At 35.5% G+C, this 26,444-nt stretch overlaps 1 protein-coding gene across 1 annotated transcript in view; it reads left to right on the top strand.

The window, feature by feature from the left end:
* Positions 1-26,444, top strand: part of NEGR1 (neuronal growth regulator 1) — an 897,330-nt gene that overhangs the window by 503,979 nt on the left and 366,907 nt on the right. The window contains exon 3 of the mRNA XM_009210941.3: positions 3,875-4,000. Coding sequence (XP_009209205.2) covers positions 3,875-4,000 — 126 coding nt within the window. The remainder of the gene's footprint in view (positions 1-3,874; positions 4,001-26,444) is intronic.

Raw genomic sequence — 26,444 nt, 5'->3', positions numbered from 1 at the left:
TATTTTAAGTATTTAGAAAAGTATGTGAGGGAGTCTGAAATAAGATATATAGAAAAGCGGCACACATCTAGAATAGTACATTATTTTTAACTCTCCTTTTTTTAGGGGGGGTGTGTTTTCTATGCAAGTGCTTAGCGTGATGTGCTGATGTGCTCTGGGACCATCCAAAACCCTTCTCAATACCACACCTTATTCTGGCGACTGAGCTGACAATTGTTATGGTCATCCAGTTGACCAATTCTCTATATCACCATTTCTGCGGTCCTACCTTAAAGTTATTAATAGTTTTCCTGGCCTGGTGTGTTGGGGGCTCACTCCTGGAAACCCAGCACTTTGGGAGGCAGAGGCAGGTGGATCACCTGAAGTCAGGAGTTCGAGAACAGCCTGGCCAACATGGCAAAACCCCATCTCTTTTAAAAAGATACAAAAATTAGCTGGGTGCCGTGGCAGGCGCCTGTTATCCCAGCTACTCCGGAGGCTGAGGCAGGAGAATTGCTTGAACCCAAGAGGTGGAAGTTGCAGCGAGCAGAGATTGAGCCATTGCACTGCAGCCTGGGAGACAGAGCGAGAGACTGTGTCAAAAAAAAAAAAAAAAAAAAAAAAAAGAAAGTTTTTCTCTATTATAAATAGTCTGCACTCAATAACCTTGTGCTTAAACTATTCTAGGTAATTGACTTTAAAATAAACCAACACAAAATTAATATCTACTGATTTGAACCCAGAAGCTGTACCTATTGAACTTGTTTTACTCCTGTAAAATGGGAAAGGAAAATGTGGAAAATATTCGCCCTCTCTTAGTCACTTACCTATCCGCTTCCCTCTTTTAATTTAAATTTATTGATGACAAGTAATATGCCTTCAAACTTTTGCATTTACTTTGGGTCGAGAATTATTCCCTTCATAATAGTCAGTAAAAGTTGGAAGTTTTAAACTGAATACGCAATAGTTTTGAATATTCAGCAAAGCAACACCTGTTTTTGTCTCCACAAACCACTGTGCATGTGAAAGATTACACTGGCCCTCTTACACACAGCATCTGCTGCCAACAGGTGATGCATTTCTGGGGAGGGCAGCCTTGCCAGAGGGATTTTCTCTTACTAACATCTTCTTTCCAGATGTGTATTCCCTGTATGTCCTGAATTATGAGGTCCTGGAAGGCAATCACTGAGAATGACATGTCACACCTGGAATTTACCACTCTCCCCTCAACTACACAATCTCTTATAGTTAAATGTCAAATTTAAGTTTATTTCTAAAGGACTTAATTGTTTCTCTATATAGCCAAATACTAGTGCTGAATATTAGTTTAGCATAATGTTTAGCACTTTAAATATATGTAGATGTGTAAAGATCCAACTAAACTATGTTATGATCAGACAATATTGACAAAATAATGGTATTTCGAGGATAGAATTAATGTTCCTATGGCATTTCATTATTTCTCTTCATATACATATCTCTGTCTAACCTTAAATCAATTATATTTTTAATAAATAAGTAAAGTCACTAGGCGAGACTAAGAGCCCTACATAGTATATTGCATATAAAGGAAAAAAGTACTACATTTTTTTAATAGTGGGCACTGCTATGTACTGTATGTATGTTCATGAATACAGATGCTCCTCATGTTATGATAAGGTTACATCCAAATAAACCCATTGTCAATTGAAAATGCAATTAATACACTTAAATTATTGAACATTGTAATGTAACCTAATCTTCGTTAAACGTGCTCACTTAACCACAGTTGGTCAGAATAATGTGACAAAAAGCCTGTTTTATAATAAAATGTTGAATATTTCATGTAGATTATCAAATATTATATTGAAAGTGAAAACAAAATGGTTGTATGGGTACTCAAAATATGGTTTCTACTGAATGGATATTATTTTCACACCATTATAAAGTAAAAACATTATAATTGAAGCATCATAAGTCAGTGACCATCTATATATGTATATCTATCCATATACATATATATACGTCCACATGTGCTTTACAGTTTATTAAATCAAACCTATACTTACAACTAAATATCTAAAGTATACTTTTAGTTTAATGTTGTAAATTTATTATTATTAACTCTCCTATTTACCAGTGTAATGCAAAGTTTTTTGTACTTTCCTTCTACGGTATTTTAAAGTTTTTAATTTTTGTTCTGTTTTAGTTAAGCTGAAAAGACCCCTCTGTTTGGGATGGTTTCAAAATTTTCATTATTTGCCTGAGAAAAGCTCACTGAAGAGTTTGATGATAATGTGTTTTAAATGCCAATTAAACTATGTCATTTAGAAACAGTTACAATGGTATATTACTTAGGAACAAGCCTTCTCCTCAATCATATCAACAGTTACACATAATCAAATACTTAATATTTGTAATTATATCATCCTTGATTTTCTTGAGGCTGAGTTTTGGTTCTATGAAGAGTCAAAAAAAATTCAAAGTATGAGTAATTTAATGTATCGTCACAATAGATTTTAGTTACTAGCTTTAAAAGGAACTATGAAAACATATCTCTTGCATAAAGAAACCAAAGAAGGGAACAATTTAAAAGATTTCAGTAAAAATCTTATTTTTCTAATGATTACCAAGGTGTGTAATTGCCATTTATTTATATTTGAGCTGGAATAGTAACATAGTATAAATTGTATAAAGTAACCCAAACTTATTTATGGCGAAGGTCACTAATACACACTACAAAAGTGAAGAATTTCTGAGAACAATTTTAAGGCATAGGAAAAGAGTACTACTAAAATGAAATTCAAACACCATATGTGTGTTTAATGGCATCTAATAATAATAACTAACATTAATGTCAGGCACTTTTCTAAGTCCTTTAACATGTATTGACTTACTTAGTCTCCATAGCAGCCGGATAGGACATGTACTATTATTGCCTCCAGCTTTCAGATAAAGACACTGAGGCTAAGATAAATTAAATAACTTACTCTAAGTAATGCAGTTAGCCAATAGAGATTTATACCCATGCTGTTTGAGGATTCAATGAGACATTTGATTTCTCAGAGAATATAGAAATTTAATCCTGGAAGTTAGTTTAGAGACTTTTCTCTCCAACTTTTCCCAAATGTATTATGTGATTAAATTCTGAGATAAAAACTTTTATAGTCTAATACATCAGAGAAAATGCAATATAATATTTCCCCCTTGACTCACGGATTTACAGTGCAAAAGGGCGTAACAAAGGATGAGAAGTCCTGAAGTGATCTGTTTCAATCAGTATTTGCCAGTCATTACTGATAAGAAATCTTTATTGTATCCACCTTTCACAGTCCTTAGAATTTGTGTTCCTTAGAACACAAATTTTGAGAAAGTCTACTTTCTACTGCCTGACAGATAGAAAATTAAACCCAAAAATACCTTTGTGACCATGAAATCTTACCTCCCAATCATGTACATATCCTAACTCACCCAGCTTTTAAATCAGTATGTAGGAATAACCGTTCTGCTATTTCAAGTTTCTTCTATATTTACTCTTATTTAACCATTTCAACAAGGAAAACATCATACAGTGAGGATCCATGGATAAAATAGATTGGTTATATTCTAGTTTATTTAATACAAATTACTCATAATACATATTTAATTTAATCAATGTTTAAACATTTTTGTTATTAACTATTCCATTTATCCTGAGGTATTTAACTTCTAAAAAGTTAGAGAAAAAAAAAAAGTAAACAAAAAACACCTAGAAAGTCTTGAGGTTCTAGAGAATCCATCTTTCAGGTGAGGACCATAGGCCATAAATACATTTCACCGTCATACCTTTCTTGCATGATGTTATGGAATTAATCATACGTACTTCAACAAAATGTTATATATTTTTTTCTAACCACTGCATATTTTGTCATTTCAGTTCCTCCTAAGATATATGACATCTCAAGTGATATGACCATCAATGAAGGAACCAACGTCACTCTTACTTGTTTGGCCACTGGGAAACCAGAGCCTTCCATTTCTTGGCGACACATCTCCCCATCAGGTAAAGTAGGAATGCATCGGTGGTATTTGGGTTGTTCATTTTTCTCCTGTAACCTCACTTGTTCAGAACTTAACAGTCAATTTAATTTTTTGTATTTTATTCTTGTGGTAGGGAGAATACATTTATTTATTTATTTATTTATTTATGAGACAGAGTCTTACTCTGTCACCCAGGCTGCAGCTCAGTGGCACAATCCATTCTCACTGCAACCTCCGCCTCCCAGGTTCAAGCAATTCTCCTGCCTCAGCCTCCTAAGTAGCTGGGATTATAGGATTGCACCACCACATCTGGCTACTTTTTTTTTTTTTTGTATTTTTAGTATAGATGAGGTTTACCATGTTGGCCAGGTTGGTCTCGAAATCTTGGCCTCAAGTGATCTGCCCAACTTGGCCTCTCAGAGTGCTGAGATTACAGGCATGAGCCACCACACCTGGCCAAAATGTGTATTTTTATACTTACTCTTCATACCTAAAGGCACTGCAGTTCATAAAAGTTAAATGGGCTGGGCACAGTGGCTCACTCCTGTAATCCCAGCACTTTAGGAGGCCGAAGTGGGCAGTTCATTTGAGGTCAGGAGCTCAAGACCTGCCTGGCCAACATGGCGAAACCCCGTCTCCACTAAAAATACAAAAATTAGCCATATGTGGTGGTGCACGCCTGTAATCCCAACTACTCAGGAGGCTGAGGCAGGAGAATCATTTGAACCTGGGAGAAGGAGGTTGTAGTGAGCCGAGATCGCACCACTGCACTCCAGCCTGGGCACAGAGCAAGACCCTGTCTCAAAAACCAAAAAAAACCAAAAAAACAAAAAACAATAGCAACAACAAAGCTAAATGAATACTTTTCAGTCAGAGTCCAGAACAGAACCTATATCTCTTGATTCTTAGTCAAGGTTATTTTCACTTTCGTATGCTGGATAATCACCAATCAGTAGACAAAAGGATCAAATGGAAATATCACAAGAGAAATGTCATCATTTAAATGTGTAAGGGATTTATTCGATCAGCATTCACATGTTGATAGGTCAGCATGAACTGCTAAAGTAATCAAGGGAGAATAAAGTTAATCAAATTATGAGTTTGCTGGGTCTGATTTCAAACTGCAGCTTTCAATCAAAGATTTTGGAGTTAGAATTAAATTTTAGTGATGAGGGATCTAAAAATCCAAGAGTTTATGTAGCTTGTGCAGAACCGCATAGCTAGTTGAAATGAAATATATAACATGTTTATAGGTTTCCAGTACTTCTGCTATAGTGCACATCCTCCCACAGAGATTATAAGTCAATTTTAGGAAGTCGATCAGAGTCATCATCAAAACAGGTCTGTTTTCAAAGTCACAATGCTAACAGAATTATCAAGTTGTGTGAAATTTAACTTTGAACTACATAGCTTTGGGTGCACCCTGAAGTCAGCGTGGTACTTTTAACAAATAGGACCCCACCTCATTTCAGATGAATGAAATTAGATTTTATTAGTTTCATATTTTTTTGTGAAAATAGCTTGAGCAAGGCTGGTGCAATGAAGCTGCTTTTAATGAAATCAGAAAGGCATATTTTATATAGGTGTAGAATGAGCACAATTGAAACATGTAATTTATCTGCTAATGTTTTCTTTAATATTACTTACCCTTAAGCGATTTTCAGTTTACTCATTTATGCAGTGTGTTTAATGAATCTTACTCACACCACATGCTTAGTATTGGTATTATGTGAGAAAAAATCAATATATCTGCAATATATGTTTATACAATATGCATTATATCCCCTACAATATATCTGAAGTATGAGTGCGCTCTTGACTGCCAACACTTAACTCTCTAGAACCGCTAAAAAAATCATGAAACTGATACGTGAGTGCTAAATTCATGGCAGGGCTCTCTATGGGGTATAAGTGCAGCAAATTCAGAACAAGGAGTTATATACGTGTGTTCTTAAGACAAGTTCCTTATTCATCAAATCTGCCGATCCTTGTGCACATCTCTTAGCTGTGGTTACCACCAGCTAGTTTCTTACTTTCAAAAATTACATGAAAATAATCCTCGACTATTGTGAGACTCAAAAAATACAATAGGCATAAATGTGTTTTAAAAAGTAAAACTTAATATGTAAATGTAAAGCTGATTCTTAATCATCTTTCCAGGAGTTTAAATCTGATATGGTAATATAATTGTTGTAAGAGGGAAACACATAATGTCTATCTTCATATAATTTAAGATTAATATTATGGATTTAACTGTCCTGCTTTGCAGTGATTGTTATTATGCACATTCTTCTTTTATAAAGTGGTTGGATACATTTTAGTTTAATTAAATAGGAATGTTGGTTAGTGAAGTTATTAGAATAATGATAATGGATAACATCATGAAACTGAAAGAAGACAGATTAGGTTTATAAGTTAAACTGTGCATAGATTTGTTTTTCTGATCCGGCCATACTGAGCAAATGAGTAAAATTAGCATAAATATTAACGATTATCCAATGAATAACTAGACTTGGAAGATATTTTTATAAACACTTACAATCATTTCAAATTATAATTTATTAATTATCTACCTTCAAATGCACAGCACCTAAAGGAAAAAGAAAACAACCCATGACACTGGAGTTCCTGCTTTAAAGAACATGTCCGATGATTCTATTAGCTTTTTTGACTTATTAATTTATATTTAAAAGCAAAATTCAAAATTATGAACTTCATTGTTCTCTTTGTATTTTGCATAAGAAACATTAATATTTTGCATGTTCTCAGCTCTTCTTTTGCTGTATCATGAAAGAAAATGTGTCCCAAAACAGCAGTTAACATGTGAACATGTTTAGTGTTAAAAGCAGATATAAAAATAAATAAATAAATAAATGAAAACATATAGATATGCCTCATGTCAATATGAGAAGTAATAACTAGTTTTTGTATGTGTCTGATTGATTTAGGGTTTTTACCAATGCCTATGGTAATTCTTGTTGACTCACTCATGATCAATTCCAGTTTTAAAAATCAGTAATAAATGGTTGGTCACAGGATAATAGCTCCATAGAGCTTCACCCCAATTTACAGAAAAATGAGGCTGTGTGTTCAACCACATCACAAACATCACTGGAGCCAGCTAGAGTTGTCATTCTACTTTTTTAACTCTTGCAACTCAACTATACTTTCACCAAAAAAAAAAAAAAAAACACCTTTCCTGAGATGTTTCTGGATATGTGAGCTTATTACATATCCTTACAGTTCACCTTATCAATGATTATTTCTTTTTTCTATTCTATATTTCAGAATTAAATTCAAATTTATATTTTAAAAGGTTACAGAAATCAAACAGAGAATATTCTGTATCCTTTGCCCGGTTAGATTCATCGGGATTTTGTCAATTTGCTTCATCACTTTCTCTGTGGCTAGACTAAGTATATACATGTATATATTTCACTGAATCAGTTGAAAGCAAGTTGCATACATCTTGGCCTTTCTTATCTCTAGATTTTTTTTTATCTCTAGATATTTCAGCGTTCATTTCTGAAGAACAGACATTTTCTTTACATAGCCACAGTAATTTTTAATTTCAGTAAATTTAACATTGGTATCATACTTTTATTCAATCAATCATCCATATTCCAATTTGGTCAACTGATGCAATAGTCTTTTTTATAGAATACTTTTTTATCTAGTACAGAATCCAACCCAGAACTCTGTATTACAGGTAGTTGACATATCAGTTTAGGCTCCTCTAATTTAATTTTTCAGTCTTTGTCATTACTGAACATTGACATTTTTTTTTTTTCAGCAATGTATATACTCCCCACCCTTCCTTGTTTTTTGGAGATGAAGTCTCACTCTGTCGCCCAGGCTGGAGTGCAGTGGTGTCATCTTGGCTCCTTGCGACCCCCACCTCCTGGGTTTAAGTGATACTCCTGCCTCAGTCTCCCAACTAGCTGGGATTGCAAGCGTATGCCACCATGCCCAGCTAATTTTTGTATTCTGAGTGGAGATGGGGTTTCACCACATCGACCCCTTTTTAAATAGAATATTTCTCTTTTGTGGGTTTTCTCATATTTTCTCATGAGATTTCTAGTTATGTCCATACAGAAGTAAGCGAAGTTGTATCCTTCTCAGGGAATCAGATCCAGAGTCACATAAAATTCATGTGTCCCTCATTTGTGATGTTAATTTCAATTAATCAGTGTGTTGTCTGCTTTCCACACCATATAGTTTATTCCTTTTTCTTCCCTATGCTACCAATAAACAGTCTGGGAGAGATTTTAAGACCGTGACATCCAAATATCTGCTCTATGTCAACTCTGCCCTTAGATTTGACATTGTTGATGATTCTTTTGCACTCAGCCTTCACTCTGATGATCAAACTGATGATTTTTTCTAGATGCGGCAGTCCTTCTGCTTTTACTAGTTAGCACTTGACATTCTACTGTAGAATTCCCCTTTCTCCTATTTATTATTTGTTTATTTATTTTTATGGCATGAACTCGTGTATTCACTATTTATTTATTTATTTATTTAATTTTATTTTTTTTTTGAGATGAAGTCTCACTTTTGCCACCCAGGCTGGAGTGCAATGGCGCAATCTCTGCTCACCACAACCTCCGCCTCCCAGGTTCAAATGATTCTCCTGCCTCAACCTCCCAGGTAGCTGGGATTACAGGCATGTGCCACCATGCCTGGCTAATTTTGTACTTTTAGTAGAGAGAGGGTTTCTCCATGTTGGCCAGGTTGGTCTCCATCTCCTGACCTCAGGTGATCCACCCACCTTGGCCTCCCATTTTTGTTTTATTATACTTTAAGTTCTGGGGTACATGTGCAGAACATGCAATTTTGTTACATAGGTATATACACGCCATGGTGGTTTGCTGCACCCATCAACCCGTATTTCCCCTAATGCTATCCCTCCCCTAGTCCCCAAGCCCCTGACAGTCTCCAGTGTGTGATGTTCACCTCCCTGTGTCCATGTGTTCTCATTGTTCAACTCCCAATTATGAGTGAGAACATGCAGTGTTTGGTTTTCTGTTCTTGTGTTAGTTTGCTGAGAATGATGGTTTCCAGCTTCATCTATGTCCCTGCAAAGGACATGAATTCATCTTTTTCATGGCTTCATAGTATTCCGTGGTGTATATGTGCCACATTTTCTTTATCCAGTCTATCACTGATGGATATGTGGGTTGATTTCAAGTCTTTGGTATTGTGAATAGTGCCACAATAAACATACGTGTGCATGTGTCTTTATAGTAGAATGAATTATAATCCTTTGGGTGTATGTCCAGTAATGGGATTGCTGGGTCAAATGGTATTTCTGGTTCTAGATCCTTGAGGAATTGCCACATTGTCTTCCACAGTGGTTTAACTAATTTACAGTCCCACCAACAGTGTAAAAGTGTTCCTATTTCTCCACATCCTCTCCAGCATCTGTTATTTCCTGACTTTTTAATGATTGTCATTCTAACTGGCATGAGATGGTATCTCATTGTGATTTTGATTTGCATTTTTGAAAATCTTTAATGTTTTTGTTGGTCAAATTGTCCCTAGTTTGACCAGTAGGAGTCACACTAAATCTGTCTCCTGTGTCCTTATGACATTAACCCATCATTTTCTTTACTTCTATGCTTTCTGGCATAAGAAAATACAATAGGCTTATCTTTTCTGCCTTACTTCTGGAATCAACCATTTCATTTAACTTTAATTGATTTTATACCATACACTTGGAGTTAGAATCATTATTTTTTGCTTTAAAAATGTAACTTTACTTAACTACTTTATAGTAAAATTATCAAAGACTCAGAAGTCTAGGCTACATACTATGATATTGTGCTAAACCACAATAAGACCTTAAATAACTTCAGGGTGAGGGATAGAAAAGATATTTTATTTGGCTTTATCTAACAAGAAGCCTGGCATGGAGCTTGCAATCTGTGTGTACACAAAGAGTGCTAGAACTAATAAGAAAAATATTTATCTCAAGGAAAATATAGGAGGGTAGTTGTCCTATGACTAGAGATACAAGTAGGCTCATAGATCTTTACATGTGATCCTACTGCTTCTGCTCATCTATGACTGGTTCTTTATCTGTTTCAAAATTTTCAAGGTTTTCTCAAAATTCCTAGTATGAGGTGTATGATTTCATTTCTACCAGGAATTTACTTATGAGATGGTGCCAGTAGGGCCTAGTGATTAAGATAATGCATTTTGATTTCAGTTGAGTTTGAGATCCAGATCTTCCTCTTACCAAAAGTAACATCTTAGAAAAAAATGTTAACTTCCTTAGACTTCAAATACAAAATGGCAATAACAATTGTACCCAATTCACAGAATTGTTATATGAACAATAAATGGAATAGTATGCAACATTGGACAGAGTTTATGACTTACAAACATTTCATATTCTTAGCTGTTAACATACTTTTGAAATGTGTTTAAATTTTTGACCAGTGAATTAGTTTATTCTCATGCTGCTAATAAAGCCATACCCAAGACTGGGTAATTTCTTAAGGAAAGAGGTTTAATTGACTCATGGTTCCACAGGACTGGGGAGGCCTCAGGAAATTTACAATCATGGTGGAAGGGGAAGCAAAACTGTCCTTCACATGGTGGCATCAAAGAGAAGTGCCAAGCAAAATGGGGGGAAACTCCCTAGTAAAACCATCAGATTTCTTGACAACTCACTCACTATCATGAGCGCATCATGGAGGTAACCACCCTCACCATTCAATTACCTCCCACCAGGTCCTTTCCTACAACACATGGGGATTCTGGGAACTACAGTTTGTGATGAGATTTGGGCAAGGACACAGCCAAATCATATCAACCAGATAGAATTTGTAACTCTGTTCCTGAAATTAAGAGGCCTCTTTATGACTCTTGAAAATGTAATTCACAAAGCTGCTCACAAATGAAGTTACCATGAAGGTAAAAATCACTGTAAACTTCTGGAGAATATTGAAAAGTATACATGAGGCTTCAGATTTGAAAAATAAAGAAAAAATTAAAATTGTATTACATAGTATTGTATTAATAAGCCTAGAAACAGTAAGAAAAAATAAAAAAATTAAAGGAAAAAAATGTAAATTATAGATGTGTGTATTAGTCCATTTTCCCATTGCTGTAAAATACCAGAGACTGGGTAATTTGTGAAAAAAAAAAAAAAGTTATATTGTTAAAAATGTTAATCACAGTTCTGTAAGCTGTACAGGAGGCATAACAGCTTCTGCTTCTGGGGAGGCCTCCGGAAACTAATAGTCATTGTGGAAAGTGAAGGGGAAGCAGGCATGTCTTACAATGCTGGAGCAGGAGAAAGGGGGTCAGGGGAGGTTCTACACTCTTTTAAACAAGCAGAACTCCTGAGAATTCTATCATGAGAGCAGGACTAGGGCAATGGTGCTAAACTATTTATGAAAAATCACCCACTTGATCCCATCAGTTCCCACTAGGCTCCACCTCCAACATTAGGGATTACAATTCACATGAGACTTGAGCAAAGACACAGGTCCAAACCATATCATTCCTACACTGACACCTCCTAAAAATCTCATGTCCTACTCACTTTTTAAAATGCAATAATATCTTCTCAACAGTCCCCCAGAGTCTTAACCTTATTGCATCATTAACTTAAAAGTCCAAAGTTCAAAGTTTCATCTGAGACAAGGCAAGTCCCTTCTGCCTATGCACTTGTAAAATCAAAAAGAAGTTAGTTACTTCCAAGATACAATGGGGTATAGGCATTGGGCAAATACTCCCATTCCAAAAGGGAGAAATCAGCCAAAAAAAAAAAAGGATACAGGCCCTATGCATTTCTGAAACCCAGCACTGCAGTCATTAAACCTTAGAACTTCAAAATAATCTCCTTTGACTCTATGTCTCACAGTCAGGGCACACTGATGCAAGGGCTGAGTTCCCAAGACCTTGGGCAGCTCTGCCCCTATGGCTTTGTAGGGGTCAGTCCTCATGGCTGCTCTCATGGGCTAATATTGAGTGCTTGCTGATTTTCCAGGTGTAAGGTACAACTTGTCGGTGGATCTACCATTCTGGGGCCCTCTTCTCACAACTCCACTAGGTAATGCCCCAGTGGGGACTCTGTGTGGCGGCTCTGACCCCACATTTGCCCTCCATACTGCCCCAATAGAGTTATTCATGAAGGTTCCACCCCTGTAGTGGGCTTCTGCCTAGATGCCTGGATATCCAGGCTTTTCCATTCATCTTTTGAAATCTAAGCAGAGACTTCCAAGCCTCAACTCTTGTACTCTGTGCACCCACAGGCTTAACACCACATCACAGCTGCCAAGGGTTATGGCTTGCAGCCTCTGAAGCAGTGGCCTGAGCTTTATATGGGCCCCTTTGAGCCATGTCTGGAGCTGAAGTGGCTGGGATGCTGGGAGCTATGTCCTGAGACTGCGTAAGGCAGCTGGGCCCTGGTGGCCCACAAAATCATTCTTCCTTGGTAGGCCTCCAGGTCTGTGATGGGAGGGGCTGTCATGAACTTCTCTGAAATGCCTTTGAGGTCTTTTCCTCATTTTTCTATCAACCTTTGGCTTCTTTTTAATTATGCAAATTTCTGCAGCCATCTTGAATTGCTCCTCTGAAATGGGCTTTAGGTTTTTACCACATAGCCAAGCAGAAAATTTTCCAAACTTTTATGCTCTGCTTCCGTTTAAAATGTAAAAGTTCCAGTTTCAGGTCATTTTTTTGCCCACACATAGGAGCATATATTGTTAGAAGCAGCCAGGCTCCTTCTTGAACACTTGGCTACTGTAAACTTTCTTTTGCCAAATACCCTAAATCATCATTTTCAAGTTAAAAGTTCCACAGATTCCTAGAGCCTGGCTCTTTGCTAAAGTGTAGAAAAAGTGACCTTTACCCCAGTTCCCAATATGTTCCTCATTTCTATCTGAGACCCCATCAGCCTGGATTTCATTGTCCAGAGCACTATCAGCAAAACCATTCAACAAATCTCTATGAAGTTCCAAATTTTCCCTCATCTTCCTGTCTTCTTTTGAGCCCTCCAAACTCTTCCAACCTCTTCCCATTACCCAGTTCCAAAGTCAATTCTACATTTTCAGGTATCATTATAGCAATGCCCTCCTCCTCAGTACCAATTTTCTATATTAGTCCATTCTTGCACTGCTATAAGGAAATACCCAAGACTGCATAATTTATAAAGAAAGAAGTTTAATTGGCTCCTTATTCTGTAGGCTATACAGTAAGCATAGCAATTTCTGCTTCTGGAGAGGCCTTAGGAAACTTACAGTCATGACAAAAGGCAAAGGGAAGGCCTGAACATGTTACAAGGACAAAGCAAGAGCAAGAGAAAGAAGGGGGAGGTTCTCCACTCTTTTAAACAACAAGATGTCATGATAACTCTGTCATGAAAACAGCACTAAAGGGATGGTGCTAAGTTGTTTATGAAAAACTCCCCCTATGATCCGGTTACCTCCGACTAGGTCCACCTCCAACACTGAGGATTATAATTCCACATGAGATTGGGTGGGGATGCAGATCAAAACCATATCAAGGAGATAAAATATCTACAAGCATATTAAAAGCCATTTAAAAATATTCACTTATTTGTGGCTACTTATTTTGATGTCTATTTCCAAGTTCATTTATTTCTATTCTTTGGTACCTGGAATATCCAGACATGTTCATCCTTTAGCCTTGTGGCTTTTATTAATTGACAAAGGTGTTACTGGCTCTGAAGCTAAACATGTGAGCACAACACTAGACTATATGTCTCAAACTCTTTTTTGTTTAATTTCCATATACTTAATGTTTTGATAAGGCATTACTGCACTATCATAGGCATTAAGGCTATTGCCTAACTCAAGATAAAGAACGCTCAATTTATGTTATTTTTCTCCTGCCATGTTTGAGATTCCTTTTCTTCCTATTTGGCAGGTCCTTATTTTATTAAATATTCTCTCTTTCTTATGTTTTTAACTCTTTCCTTTCTACTGACCCTATCCTGCTCACATTTAGAAAGACTCAGGTCTCTTATTTCTTAAATAAATCACTCGATACTGCTCACTTTTGTTTAATAAACAGTCATTGATCACTTATAAAGGAGAATTAAAACTAGTGACTAAGGCATAGGGACAGAATCAGAATGCCATGATTTTAAGGACCCAAAAGATGAAAACCTTTTTAGGAATAGTGAGTAGTGAATAATGTCAATCAGGTCAAATAAGATACAAACAATATAGATACCTCTGGGGTAAGTATTTTCATGGTCAATGAGGCAATTCAGTGTCATAATGGGAGAGAAACAGAATATGGAAGATTGGAGTAAATGAAGAACTTAGATGTGGAGGCATATTAGATTGGTGCAAAAGTAATTGTAGTTTTAGATCATGAATTTTAAGTCATTATAACTAGGCTCAAACACACTTTTATTAATCAAAATTTGAACCACTAAAATCAACACATTTTTGCCAATGAAAAATAAGCTTGTTTATTCTGCAGCATTTAAAAAAAAAAAAAAAATCCTTGATTTGGGAGTCAACAAATTATTGGAAAGCATTTTCTGCATCCTGCTTGTTGTGGAAGTGTTTTCCCTGCAAAAAGTTGTTGAGATGTTTGAAGTAGTGGTAGTCAGTTGGCAAGAGGTCAGGTAAATATGGCAAATGAGGCAAAATTGTGTAGCCCGATTCATTCAAGTTTTGAAGCATTGGTTGGGCAATGTGCAGTCAGGCGTTGTCCAGAGGATTGGGCCCGTTCTATTGACCAATGCTGTCTCCAGGTGTCGCAGTTTTTAGTGCATCTCATTGATTTGCTGAGCATAGTTCTCAGTTGTAATGGTTTCGCTGGGATTCAGAAAACTGTAGTGAATCAGACCGGCAGCCGACCACCAGTGATCATGCCCTTTTTTTGGTGCAAGTTTGGCTTTGGAAAGTGCTTTGGAGCTGCTTCTCGGTCCAACCACTGAGCTTGTCATCACTGGTTTTTGTATGCAATCCACTTTCCATCACACATCACAATCCAACTGAGAAATGGTTTGTTGTTGTTGCATAGAATAAGAGAAGATGACACTTCAAAACAACTATTTCTGATTTTTGGTCAGCTCATGAGGCACCCATTATCAAGCTTTTTTACCTTTCCAATTTGCTTCGAATGCAAAATGACCATAGAATAGTCAATGTGGAATTATTTGGCAAATTCTCATGTGGTTGTAAGAGGATCAGCCTTTATGATTGCTCTCATTTGGTCCTTGTCAACTTCCAATGGCCAGCCACTACACTCCTCATCTTCAAGGTTCTCATCTCCTTTGCAAAACTTCTTGAACCACCACTGCACTGTACATTCGTTAGCAGTTCCTGGGCCAAATGCCTTGTTGATGTTGCGAGTTGTCTCTGCTGCTTTATGACCCATTTTGAACTCGAATAAGAAAATGGCTTGGATTTGCTTTTTGTTTAACATCATTTCCATGGTCTAAAATAAACTGCAAGTAATAAGTCATTAGCAAAAAAAAAAAAAAAAAAAAGACAGAATTTTTATTAAAATGATTTATAACATGACCACATTTATTTAAGCATGTATTCCAATATCAAACAGCAACTTCCAACAATGCAAAAACCACAATTACTTTTGCACTCACCTAAAATAACTATGCATCCTACTAGTCAAGGTAGAAATTTGATTTTTCTACCTTTACATATGTTGTTTCTTCTACTAAGAATATCTTTGTCCTTTTATTCAACTGACAAATTGCTATTTATTCTTCAGTTTTTCAAAAAATCATTCCTAAACATTCCAGGAAAAAATTGTGTGTTACTTCTTCCATAGTTATATAGTACTTCATGTCACCACTTGTGTGGAATTAACTTTCTGAATTGTAATAATTATTTGTCTTTGGTCTCATGGGCCAGGGGACTCCTTTTGTTCAGAAATAATCTGTTCTTCTTTATACTACACAGCTTAGCTCAAGGCTTGGCACAAAATAGGGAATCTGTAAACATTGCTGAACCAATGAATGCAATTCATTGTCTTTGTCTTTGATTCCTACATGGCTTCTAGGAACTACAGATTAAAATTGGGATGGAGATAATGAGGTATTCACACAAGCAAGTATTTTTTTTTTCCTGATGTTTTCTCACTTCCATAGCTTTAATATGGCTACACCCCCATTAACATAAAGCTCACACCAATCAATTTTAGCCAATATGGTTCAACTAACTTTTTCATTACCTTCCATACCATATGCAATGAGGGAGGTATTTTCATGTACTTATCTCATTTAACCCTCAAAACCAAACTCATTGTACAGATGAACATGATACGCAGAGTGTTTACATAAATTAACCCAAATAAATATAAATTATGTTTTACCTTCTACTTTGAAATAATTACAGACTCACAGGAAGTTCCAAAATTAGTACAAAGAGTTTCCATGTACCCTTCACCCAGTTTTTCCCAATAGGGCATAAAGATGAACAGATCATCTCTAGCACAAGGAGTCCCCTGTCCCTTGAGACCAAAGACAAATAAAGCCAGTTACTACTATTCAGGGGATTAACTCCACACAAGTTGTGGCATAAAGTACTATGTAACTGTGGAAGGAGGACCCCCCAATTTTTGTATAACGTGTGTGACATCAAACTAGGAAATGGTCATTAGTGCAATGTTTGTGTATAGTTCTATACCATTTTATCACGAGTTAATTCATGTAGCCAGAACCAAAATCTAGATACAGGGCTATCCCGTCAGCACAAAAATCTTTCTTGTGTTCTCTCTTTATAGTTGCACGCATCCCTCCCCCATGCACCATGTCTAATCCCCTCTTTATTTTTACCAATTTTCTTTTTTCCTTCCTGGTGTTCTAAGGTTCGTTCTTTTATTGATTTATTTCTATGTACAGAACTTTTTTTGGCAATTTTTTTATGGCAGGTCAACTGAAGACAAACTTGGTTTTCTTCATTAAAGAATGTTTTGATTTCTCCTTTATTGCCAAATGATGTTTTGGCTTAGGATAGAATACTGAGTTCAATCAAAGATGTCACTCATTATTTAACATTCTATTTTATAATTCTGTAATTTTGTCATTTATAGAATGCCATGTAAGTGTACAAAGGTTATGTACTGCCATACAGTACATAATCTTTGAAATTAGCTTTTTATATTCAGCATAATGTCCTTGAGATCCTTCCCAGTTATAGTGTATATCAAGTTTATTCTTTTTTATTGCAGAATAGTATCTCATGATATGAATGCATCACAATTTTCTACCCATTCAAATATTATAGAATATTTTGATTGCTTTCAGTTTTTGTTTATAACAAATAAAGCTGCTATGAACAAACATGTTTCTTTTCCATCTTTTTATTTTTCAGCCTAAAGATATTGTCATATTTTAAGTGAGTCTCTTGAAGACAGCCTATAGTTGATACAACATATACATTCCTTAATCTGCTTTGCCAACCTATTTTGATTGATGTATTTAAACCATTTACATGTAATTTAATTATTGATTCATTAGGACTTAAGTCTGACTTTTTCTTTTTTCTTTTTGTTGCCTCTCATTTTTCTTTCTCTATTTTCTTTTTCTTGCATTCCTGTGGGTTACCTGAGCAGTTTTTAGAACTCTATCTTATCGCTAGAGTTTTTGAATATATCTCTGTACAGCTTTTTTGGTAATTGCTCTATGCATTGCCTTACAAACACATTACTTACCGTAGTCTAAGGATGTCCACCTTTACTAGTTCCAGCAAAGTATAGAAAACTTAGTGCCTTTTACGTTCCTTTACCCCATGTAAAATATATGCATCTTAAATATTTTCTCTGCATACATGATAAAGTATTTTTATGATGATAATGTACTATAGTTTTTAACTGTCAAGCAAATTTGGAAAACTCAAGAGAAGGAAAGTATTTTGTATTTACCTATCTTTTTTGTTTTTACCATTTTTCTCACTCCGACCTGATGCCCTAAGTTTCCTTCTTTTATTGTTTTATTCTATTTAGAAAAATTTTTATAGCCATTCTTTTATGGCAGTTCAACTGAAGACTGATTCTCTTAGTCTTCATCATCATAGAATGTTTTGATTTTTTTCTTTATTTCTGAAGGATATTTTGGTTAAGTTAGAATACCGAGTTTAATAAAAGATGTCAGTCATTATTTAACATTGAGGGAGCCTTAAAAGGGCCACATGGCAATATTTGGAAATCATGTGGGTTAAAGTATAGAAACTTAGAAAGATAAAGAAGCAGTATTTTCTATGTTTTTCACAAGTATTGCCATGGATATACCTCAGCTATAAGTTTAATATTGTAAACTGTCAATCAAGAATACAAAATAGTTTCTGAAGTAGGAGATTTTAAAGATGTTGAAACTGTTCAATGAGATTTACTTCAGGATAAACAGAGTAAACAAAATAAAATAGTCTGTAGACTATGGATCAGCAACTTAAAGCCTTTGGGCCAAAGTGTCCTGCTGTCTTTTTTGTAAGTAAAGATTTTTTTGGAAAATCACTATGCTCATTCCTTTATATATTGTCTATGACTGCTTTAACTCTACAGCAGTAGAAGTGAATACTTGCAACAGAGACTATATGGACAGCAAAGCCTAAGTTACTTACTATCAGGTCCTTTAAAAAATATTTGCTGACTCCTGCATCAGATATTTTAAAAGACGTTTAGGTCTTAAGTTTTGTTTCCCAGCTGAGATATATAGATTTAGCATATTAAAACTTCCGTAGCTATCTTAAATACAGCCTTAAGACAGCAAATGTTAATTGCTAATTATCTGAAAAACTAGGAGATAGTAAAACATGAAAATTATGAGCTAAAATCTATGAACACTGCTGGGATCTATTGTTTAAATTAATTATGAAAATAGTTTAAGTCATTGCAGTTATATACCAGAAAGCGTTATTTCTTATTAGTGCTCTCAATTCTATTGCCTTTCCTCTTTATTCAAAGGAAGTCTTCTTAGAAATACTGAGAGCTGGACCAACACTAAGTGTGTTATGAAGAGACTGTGTACATGTACTTCTTCCATGCTGGCAGCCTGTCACCCAAACACTGTAATTCTTTACGAACCTTGCTTCAGGTTTGCAATCCTGACACTACATTCTGCTCTTTGATGTTAGTAGAAAAAAAAAAAAAATTCAGTAAAACCAGCAATTTATGCTGATGACATTTCAACAATACCAGATCTTCAGATTATAAACTATGGTTCTAGTTCCATTGCAGAGTTGCATTCCATGTGGAGCTTTTGTGAATTTCCATAATGACTTTACATAATGGATAATTATATAATGAATGAATCTACATAATGATGGTAAGTTAAACTTTCATTATAAGATTACACACCAATAATTTATATACACAGTTAAAATTGTCTCTTTTTTCTGAGAGTGTTCCTTATAAATCTAACTTTTATTTGTCTGTTTCCAAAGTCCCCTCTACTTCAAACCAGTAAGGGGTGAGCTATGTTAATTTTTAAATTCAGAGCTGTTAATACCTGTGATTTGAATAAAGAAAGAAAATTTCTAGTATTTTAAGATACATATAATGCCAAACAATGGACCTCATGATATGATGAATCATTATTAAAAAAAAAAAAATCCACAATACATCAAGGAAGGTGCTACCCATAAAAAAACAAAAAGCAGGAACCCACCAAACATTTCATAAAAGATCTTTCTTTTTCTTATGGAATTTTATTTTCTGAGAGAGCAGGGGCATTTAAAAAATGACATGCCACGTTATGTTTCCCCTTGGTGGGCTGAATCTGGGGAGCAGATAATGCTTAACATTAGACTGTCTGCATTTTGTGAATTTGATTTTTTCAAGAGTCTTTCCCTTAGTGATTTTCATATCATGTTACATGCATAGGGAAAGTAGTACATAAGTGGTTATATCTAAACAAGTTAGGAGCGTTTTTGGAAGTTATTGTCTTGGGCCAGGCACGGTGGCTCACGCCTGTAATCCCAGCACTTTGGGAGGCCGAGGTGGGCAGATCACTTGAGGCCAGGCGTTCAAGACCAGCCAGGGCAACATGCCAAAACCCCGTCTCTACTAAAAATACAAAAAGTAGCCGGGCATGGTGGCACATGCTTGTAATCCTAGCTACTTGGGAGGCCAAGGCAGGAGGATCACATGAACCCAGAAGGAGGAGGTTGCAATGAGCTGAGATCATCCCAGTGCACTCAAGCCTGGGTGACAGAGTGAGACTCCATCAAAAAAAAAAAAAAAAAAAAAGCCCAGGCGAGGGGGCTCACACCTGTAATCTCAACACTTTGGGAGGCTGAGGCGGGTGGATCACGAGGTCAGGAGATCAAGACCATCCTGACTAACAGAGTGAAACCCCATCTCTACTAAAAATACAAAAAATTAGCCAGGCGTGGTGGCACGCGCCTGTAATCCCAGGTACTTGGGAGGCTGAGCCAGGAGAATTGCTTGAACCCGGGAGGAGGAGGTTGCAGTGAGCCGAGATCGGGCCACTGCACTCCAGCCTAGGTGACAGAGTGAGTGAGACTATGCCTCAAAAAAAAAACAAAAAAACAAAAAAAAACCAAAAAAACAAACAAAAAAAAACAAACAAAAAAATCTATTATCTTGGAAAATGCAACCTTTAATTTGGTTATAAATTTCATGCTAATTCATGCTGAGGTGGGACTCTACAGATGGAAATTCCACTCATAATATTAGATGGGTACTATAAGTATTTGGAAGGAACATTAGGTACTACCAGTGTATACAATGAGCCCATCTAATACTTATATTAAGTATTATTTGTTCAGCACTTAGTATAGCCCAGGCACTGCTCTAACATAGGTTAACACATATTAACTAGTATTATTGTGAAATATTATAACTATGCAATACATTCAGGAGAAAAACAGCATGATGTTAATTTGAATGCAAGTTGTACTGATCATTTGAACCCCATAGCCAATGAAGGTATAATTTGATTGCTCTCACCCATAAATGTAAAGTTGTATTCATCAAGGCTAATTTTATACACAAATAAAACCTACTGGAATTTTGCACTGTACTTGGATCCTTATTGAAATATATATAAGTAAGAAAGAGAAAATAGCTTAATAATGATTTTTTGAAAATCAAGACCCAATGTGTCCTTCACAATTATAGAAAAGAACACATGGTCGCCTTGCAGTAAATTATTATTAGAAGAGTTTTGACTTCTGGTGTAATAGAGCACTATATCAATTTTTTCTTCACTCAAAGTGAGTATTTTGCTATGAAATATTAATTGTGCAACAGCTCATTTTAAAATTATGTTTTTCTTGGTCAACTTGACCATAATTAGGAATAATAATCACTTTTAGAAAATTATAATGATTATAATAATGTTGGACTATATATCAGTAAAATTATGTTAAACTTTTAATTATAATCATTCTCACTTTTAGTATGCTAAATCATTAAGATTCGGGCAAGTGAAACTACATGTTTTAAGCAATTACAGTTACACTGTAGGCATTTAATAAATATTTGTTACAAGAAAAGATATTTTAGAATATTGTAAAATCTTAATGTGATTAATAAATGTATCTGATTAATCTTTTAAACATTAATAAGTAATAATTATTTATACTCATAACCTACATGACTAGATCATTTTCTAAAGAAGTTACAGAATAAATACATATCATTTTTATAATTATTAAACTCCTATTGAAAAGGCAGCATTACATAGTGCTTAAAAGGACTATGGTTAGTACTTGGGTTACCTGGTTTCAGATTCCTCCTCTGCCATTCACTGCATGTGTTAGCCTGAATATATTTCTTAAGCTCCCTATGCTTCAGTTTCTTCATTTGCAAAATGAAGATGATAATAATAGCAGCAACGTAACAGGGTTGTTACACAAAAGAGATATTACAGGCAAAGAGTTAAAAATAAAAAACTCATCCAAAATTAAAAGCTTTAACATTTTAGCTATTATTATTAAAATTTGTCTTATACTTCATTTTTTTTGCATAGAAGTTGTTTGAGGACAGATAATAAAAGATAGTGATGAATACTGTGTTCTTATGTGATAAAATCAGGTAAATTCAAGGTAATGATTGCCCTTCTAAACTGGTGAAATTTTGTTTTGTGTTTTGTTTTTGCTATATAAAAAGTAGAGAGGAGAATGTTTACTGGACAATCACCAGAATGATTCTAGAAACAAAATTTTTACTTATTCAGATTTCATAAACTCTGGGTAATGACAGGGGAGGACAAGAAACACAATATATTAGAGAAGGGTTACATTTTTTAAGAGTGTTTTTATCTGGTTTCACTCTGTGCTATAGAAAAAAAGTCTATCAAAATTAAGAACAAAAGAAAAGAGTCTTTCACACACTTATAGATTCCTAAGCAGTTGGCATCAGAATAAAGGAACCAAGTCTCTCTGAGATTTCCATATAACTATTAACCTAAACAAAGCCAAAGTAAAAAGATGTAAAGGATACTAGGACCAGAGGGCTATTAACGATGATGCCATGTTTTTCTTCTTATTATTATTAATTTTGGCAAATTATCTAATCTTAGGTTGTTACGCCATCCAATTTTGGCCTGTTAAAGTTTCAAAAATTTTATGAAGAGTATTCTCTATCAGAAGACAGCACTTTGACTCTCTATAAAATGTCTCAAAGGGAATTTTGTCCAGAGGGAAGAGAGTCAACACCCATGAAGTGTCTCCCAGCATAATACAAGTATCTCACAAAATGGTGAAAGACTAATTTTGACAGATCGACAAAAGAGGTAAAATGCAACATTTATTGCACATAAATGTTGCATGTACATTTTTCCCAAGAGATCATGACTTAAAAAACTAGATTCATTGTATATTTTTTTGTCTAAGGCTCTGTTTCACTGTAATCTTCAGAAATTTATAGAGAATATTATTGCATAAATTTATAAATTAATAACAAGCCTTTCTAAAGTCTTGAGAACTTGCCCTCAAAATATATAGGATTATGGAATTTATTAAACCAGTTTGTTTTTGAGGAATTCTTTCACCTTTCCTGTTAGCCAGTTTTTTTTTTTTTTAATGTTCATTTTGCATTAGGTTTGAATGTAATTCAGTACCAGCCGTATTGTTTCTGGACTGTGCTGAAGCTCTGAAGATGTATTACACCCATGCATCATCATAGCATTGTCATTCTGACGATGTATTAGTGTAATACATCTTCAGAGCCCTCAAATGAGAAGCTGTCTGCAAGGAATGGAGAGAGGAGCAAATTCAATTCAATTACAGTACAAAAGAACCAGTTGAAGAGAAGGAAAGAACTCTCAGAGCAAGATTCTCTGTGGAGTTGATTACAACTGGGTATTTCATGGAAGTAGATTCCATTTTTTCTTTTGTGACATGACAAGAAATAATTATGGATTTTGAACACATATCTATAGAGATAAAATGGCTTCTCAACCCTCGCTGTTTAACTCAGGAGAGACCTGATGTGGATTTTTTTGAGGCATTTGATTTAAGGGGAAGTTGTAAAAGCAATGCTATTTATTCAGTATATTAATCCACAGTATATAGTGGCCCTACAGATTAGTTTACTAAAATGTGACATAAGGCAATAAGGAGTGCTACCCTTTCAAAACAGTCTTAGATGATAGTTTTCAAATTTTCAGACACAAGTGAAGAGGAACAATGGCTGACTAAAAAGTGATCATCAAGCAACACATGAGAGAACCAACACATTTCAGCCAGAACCTGACTATTTCCACTAGATTCTGCAGCCTGGAGTGATCAATAAGTCTCCTTGCTAGTGTAACTTTTTCTTGGATATCTCTCATGTATTAAAAAACACAGAGACTCAATTTCATCATATGACAAATAAATTTGAGGCTTAAAGAGTTCAATCTAGACTTAACATGTTTTGCAAAAATAGATTACTTAAATAAAATATCCTTAACTCATTACATAAAGGTTATATTATAAATATTTATTTTACATCTATTTTCTTCAAAACTCATCTATTCAACACTTACTATGTCAGACTTTGTGCTAGAATTTAAGTATATAGCAATAAGAGGAAAAAATATAGCTACCACCATCAAGGAGTTTAAAATCTTGCTGGAAGAGACACAATATGAAGAGTGAAAAAAATTACACATTAACAATACAACAATGACGTATTTTTGCAGAGTTGTCTTTTAAACTGAGCCTTGAAGTTTAAGGACAGGAAGTTGCTAATTGATGGGAACAACATTTAAAATGCTTGAAGGCAAGACAAAAGTTGTTCTGTTCTAAGACTGAAGTCAGTGGTCATGGAACAAACTGAGAGGAGGGGAAGAGAGCAATTTAAGTTGGGCTTGGAGAAGGTTAGTTGGGGCTGGACAGATCAAATAAGAATAATAGACCATGGTGAGAGGTTAGGATTTTTCTTGCCTAAATGCAAAAGGAAGTTATAGAAAGTTTTGGAGCACATAAATGATGTGATTTAATTTTAATTTTTAGAAGATGTTTTTAGTGCTATGTAGAGAATGAGTTGCAGAGAAAGCATGATGCAGAAGAGGGATATCATTTAGGAATCTACAGTGGTAGCTGAGATGTTGACTTGAGGGTAATGACAGTAGAGGTGAAGAGGACTAGGGGAATCCCATAATATTGTACAGGTAAAACCAAAAGACTGATAGATTGGAGATGGGGAATGCCTCTTAGTTTTCTGGCTTCATCAATGTGGAGAATAAGCATGTCATTAAATGAGATGGGGTAGCATAGAGGAGAGGAGAAGGATATTTGAAAGAAAAATCAGAATTTCTGTTTTGCTATATTAATTGTAAGGCATGTTAGACACTCAAGTGAAAATGTCAGTGAATAATTGGATATATGAAGCTTTTTCTCAAGGAAGAGGTTGGGACACTAAATGAAACTTGGAATCATGAATGCAAATCTGTCCCAAGCAGGCAGAGTAGACAGACAGCAGAGAGCCCAAGGCCAGTATCTGAAGACTTGGAAGACAAGAGCAAGAGACTGAGAAGGAGTTTCCAGTGTGACAGATGAAGACCTAGAAGAGTGAAGCTCAGAAAGAAGAGGGGTTTGGTAATCAGAAAGTGATCTAATTGGTTAAAATATAACAAAAGATATAATAAGATATATGGAAAAGTGTCTACTATATTTAGCAGCATGGAGATCCTTTCTGACCTTCATAAAAGCAGTTTCAGTGAATCTGTGGGAACTGGAGCCAGACTGGATGAGCTGAATAGGGAATGCAGGTGGGAATGGGGAGTTTTGTGATGAGGTAGAGAAGAAAAATAAGATATTTGCTGGACTGCTGTTTAGGGTTCCAGATAGGGATGCTGTTCTAAGAGAGAGAATAGTATGACAACCCAATGTGTCTATCATTTGGCTTCAGCAGTAATTGATACGTAGCTAATTTTGTTCATCTAAACTGCCTCCCCAACTTAAGAGGGAATTTTTCCTTATTTCACCAAAAATATTTACGTTAAAAGGACCATAATAATAATGTACCATAAGCAATTGCAGAACACTGAAACTCTAACGTATCATACAAAAAAACGGACATAGTAGAAATTTTGAAGTGATTCCCTCGCCTTGTTTATATTTTCTTTGTAAGCCCACAATGTAGAGGTCTTCAGTGAAGCAATCTGTTTGACCAACACAGAGAGCATGAGGAGCCCAGCACCTCTGAGGTGGGTACTGTGTGCTGGTCATTAGGTTCCACTTCCTCGGCTCTGCTACTGGAGCCTTTCCTGTCACTTCTGAGGAACACAAAGTTCCCCAATGGCAGCTCTTTCAGGAAAGCTTCAAGTCTCCTCTTTTTGATAATATGTGCTCTCTCTCTCTCTCTCTCTTAGTTCTGTGCCATTGCTTTATCCTGAAATCGTGTGTGCTTTATGCTCAATTCATCACCCCAGGTGTCTGCTGCTGCTGACTGGGACTGTCACCTGGCAGTTTATTGTTCAAAGAAATCACCATCATTTTCCTTTCCTTGTGGTCTGTAACAGGAGGTGCAGTCTTCGAAAAAGTCAGCATTTCTCTTCCCAGGTGTTCCTCTGCTCTCCAGCCGTCACATATTGCCAACTGCGCCTATCACCATTCTGAAATGTTACAGAGCATATGTTGGATTCACAGAGTTAATCAGGAAGAAGGAAGAAAGCTATTGAGTGTAGTTGCCAGATAGTTAGAAAAAAAAATGTGCTTCTGTCTGCATACCTGTTGAATACAATTTGTACTGTAACAAGTATACTTGCTCATTCTGAATAAGAAAAATATTCAAATACAATTTTAGCTTATAACTCAAAAAAAAGTTTATATGATATACTTGATGAATTTCTTAGATCCTTAAATTTGTATTGAACCTCTCAAATGTTGTTTCTGTGATACTTTGTGTCCACAACTAGTCTAATAAAGTAATCTTAAAGTGTTAAGGTAAAATTAAAAGTCTGATATAGGTAGTTTGGCAATGGAACTGGATTCCAACTTTTATTTGGCTCTGCAAATTTATACTCTTTAGGATTTCTTCCTACAGATGGAGGACTA

This window comes from Papio anubis, chromosome 1 (assembly GCF_008728515.1).
Source record: "Papio anubis isolate 15944 chromosome 1, Panubis1.0, whole genome shotgun sequence".
Lineage (NCBI taxonomy): Eukaryota > Metazoa > Chordata > Mammalia > Primates > Cercopithecidae > Papio > Papio anubis.
The sequence above is the reverse complement of the archived record's forward strand: the minus strand, read 5'-3'. Positions and strand labels throughout refer to the sequence as shown.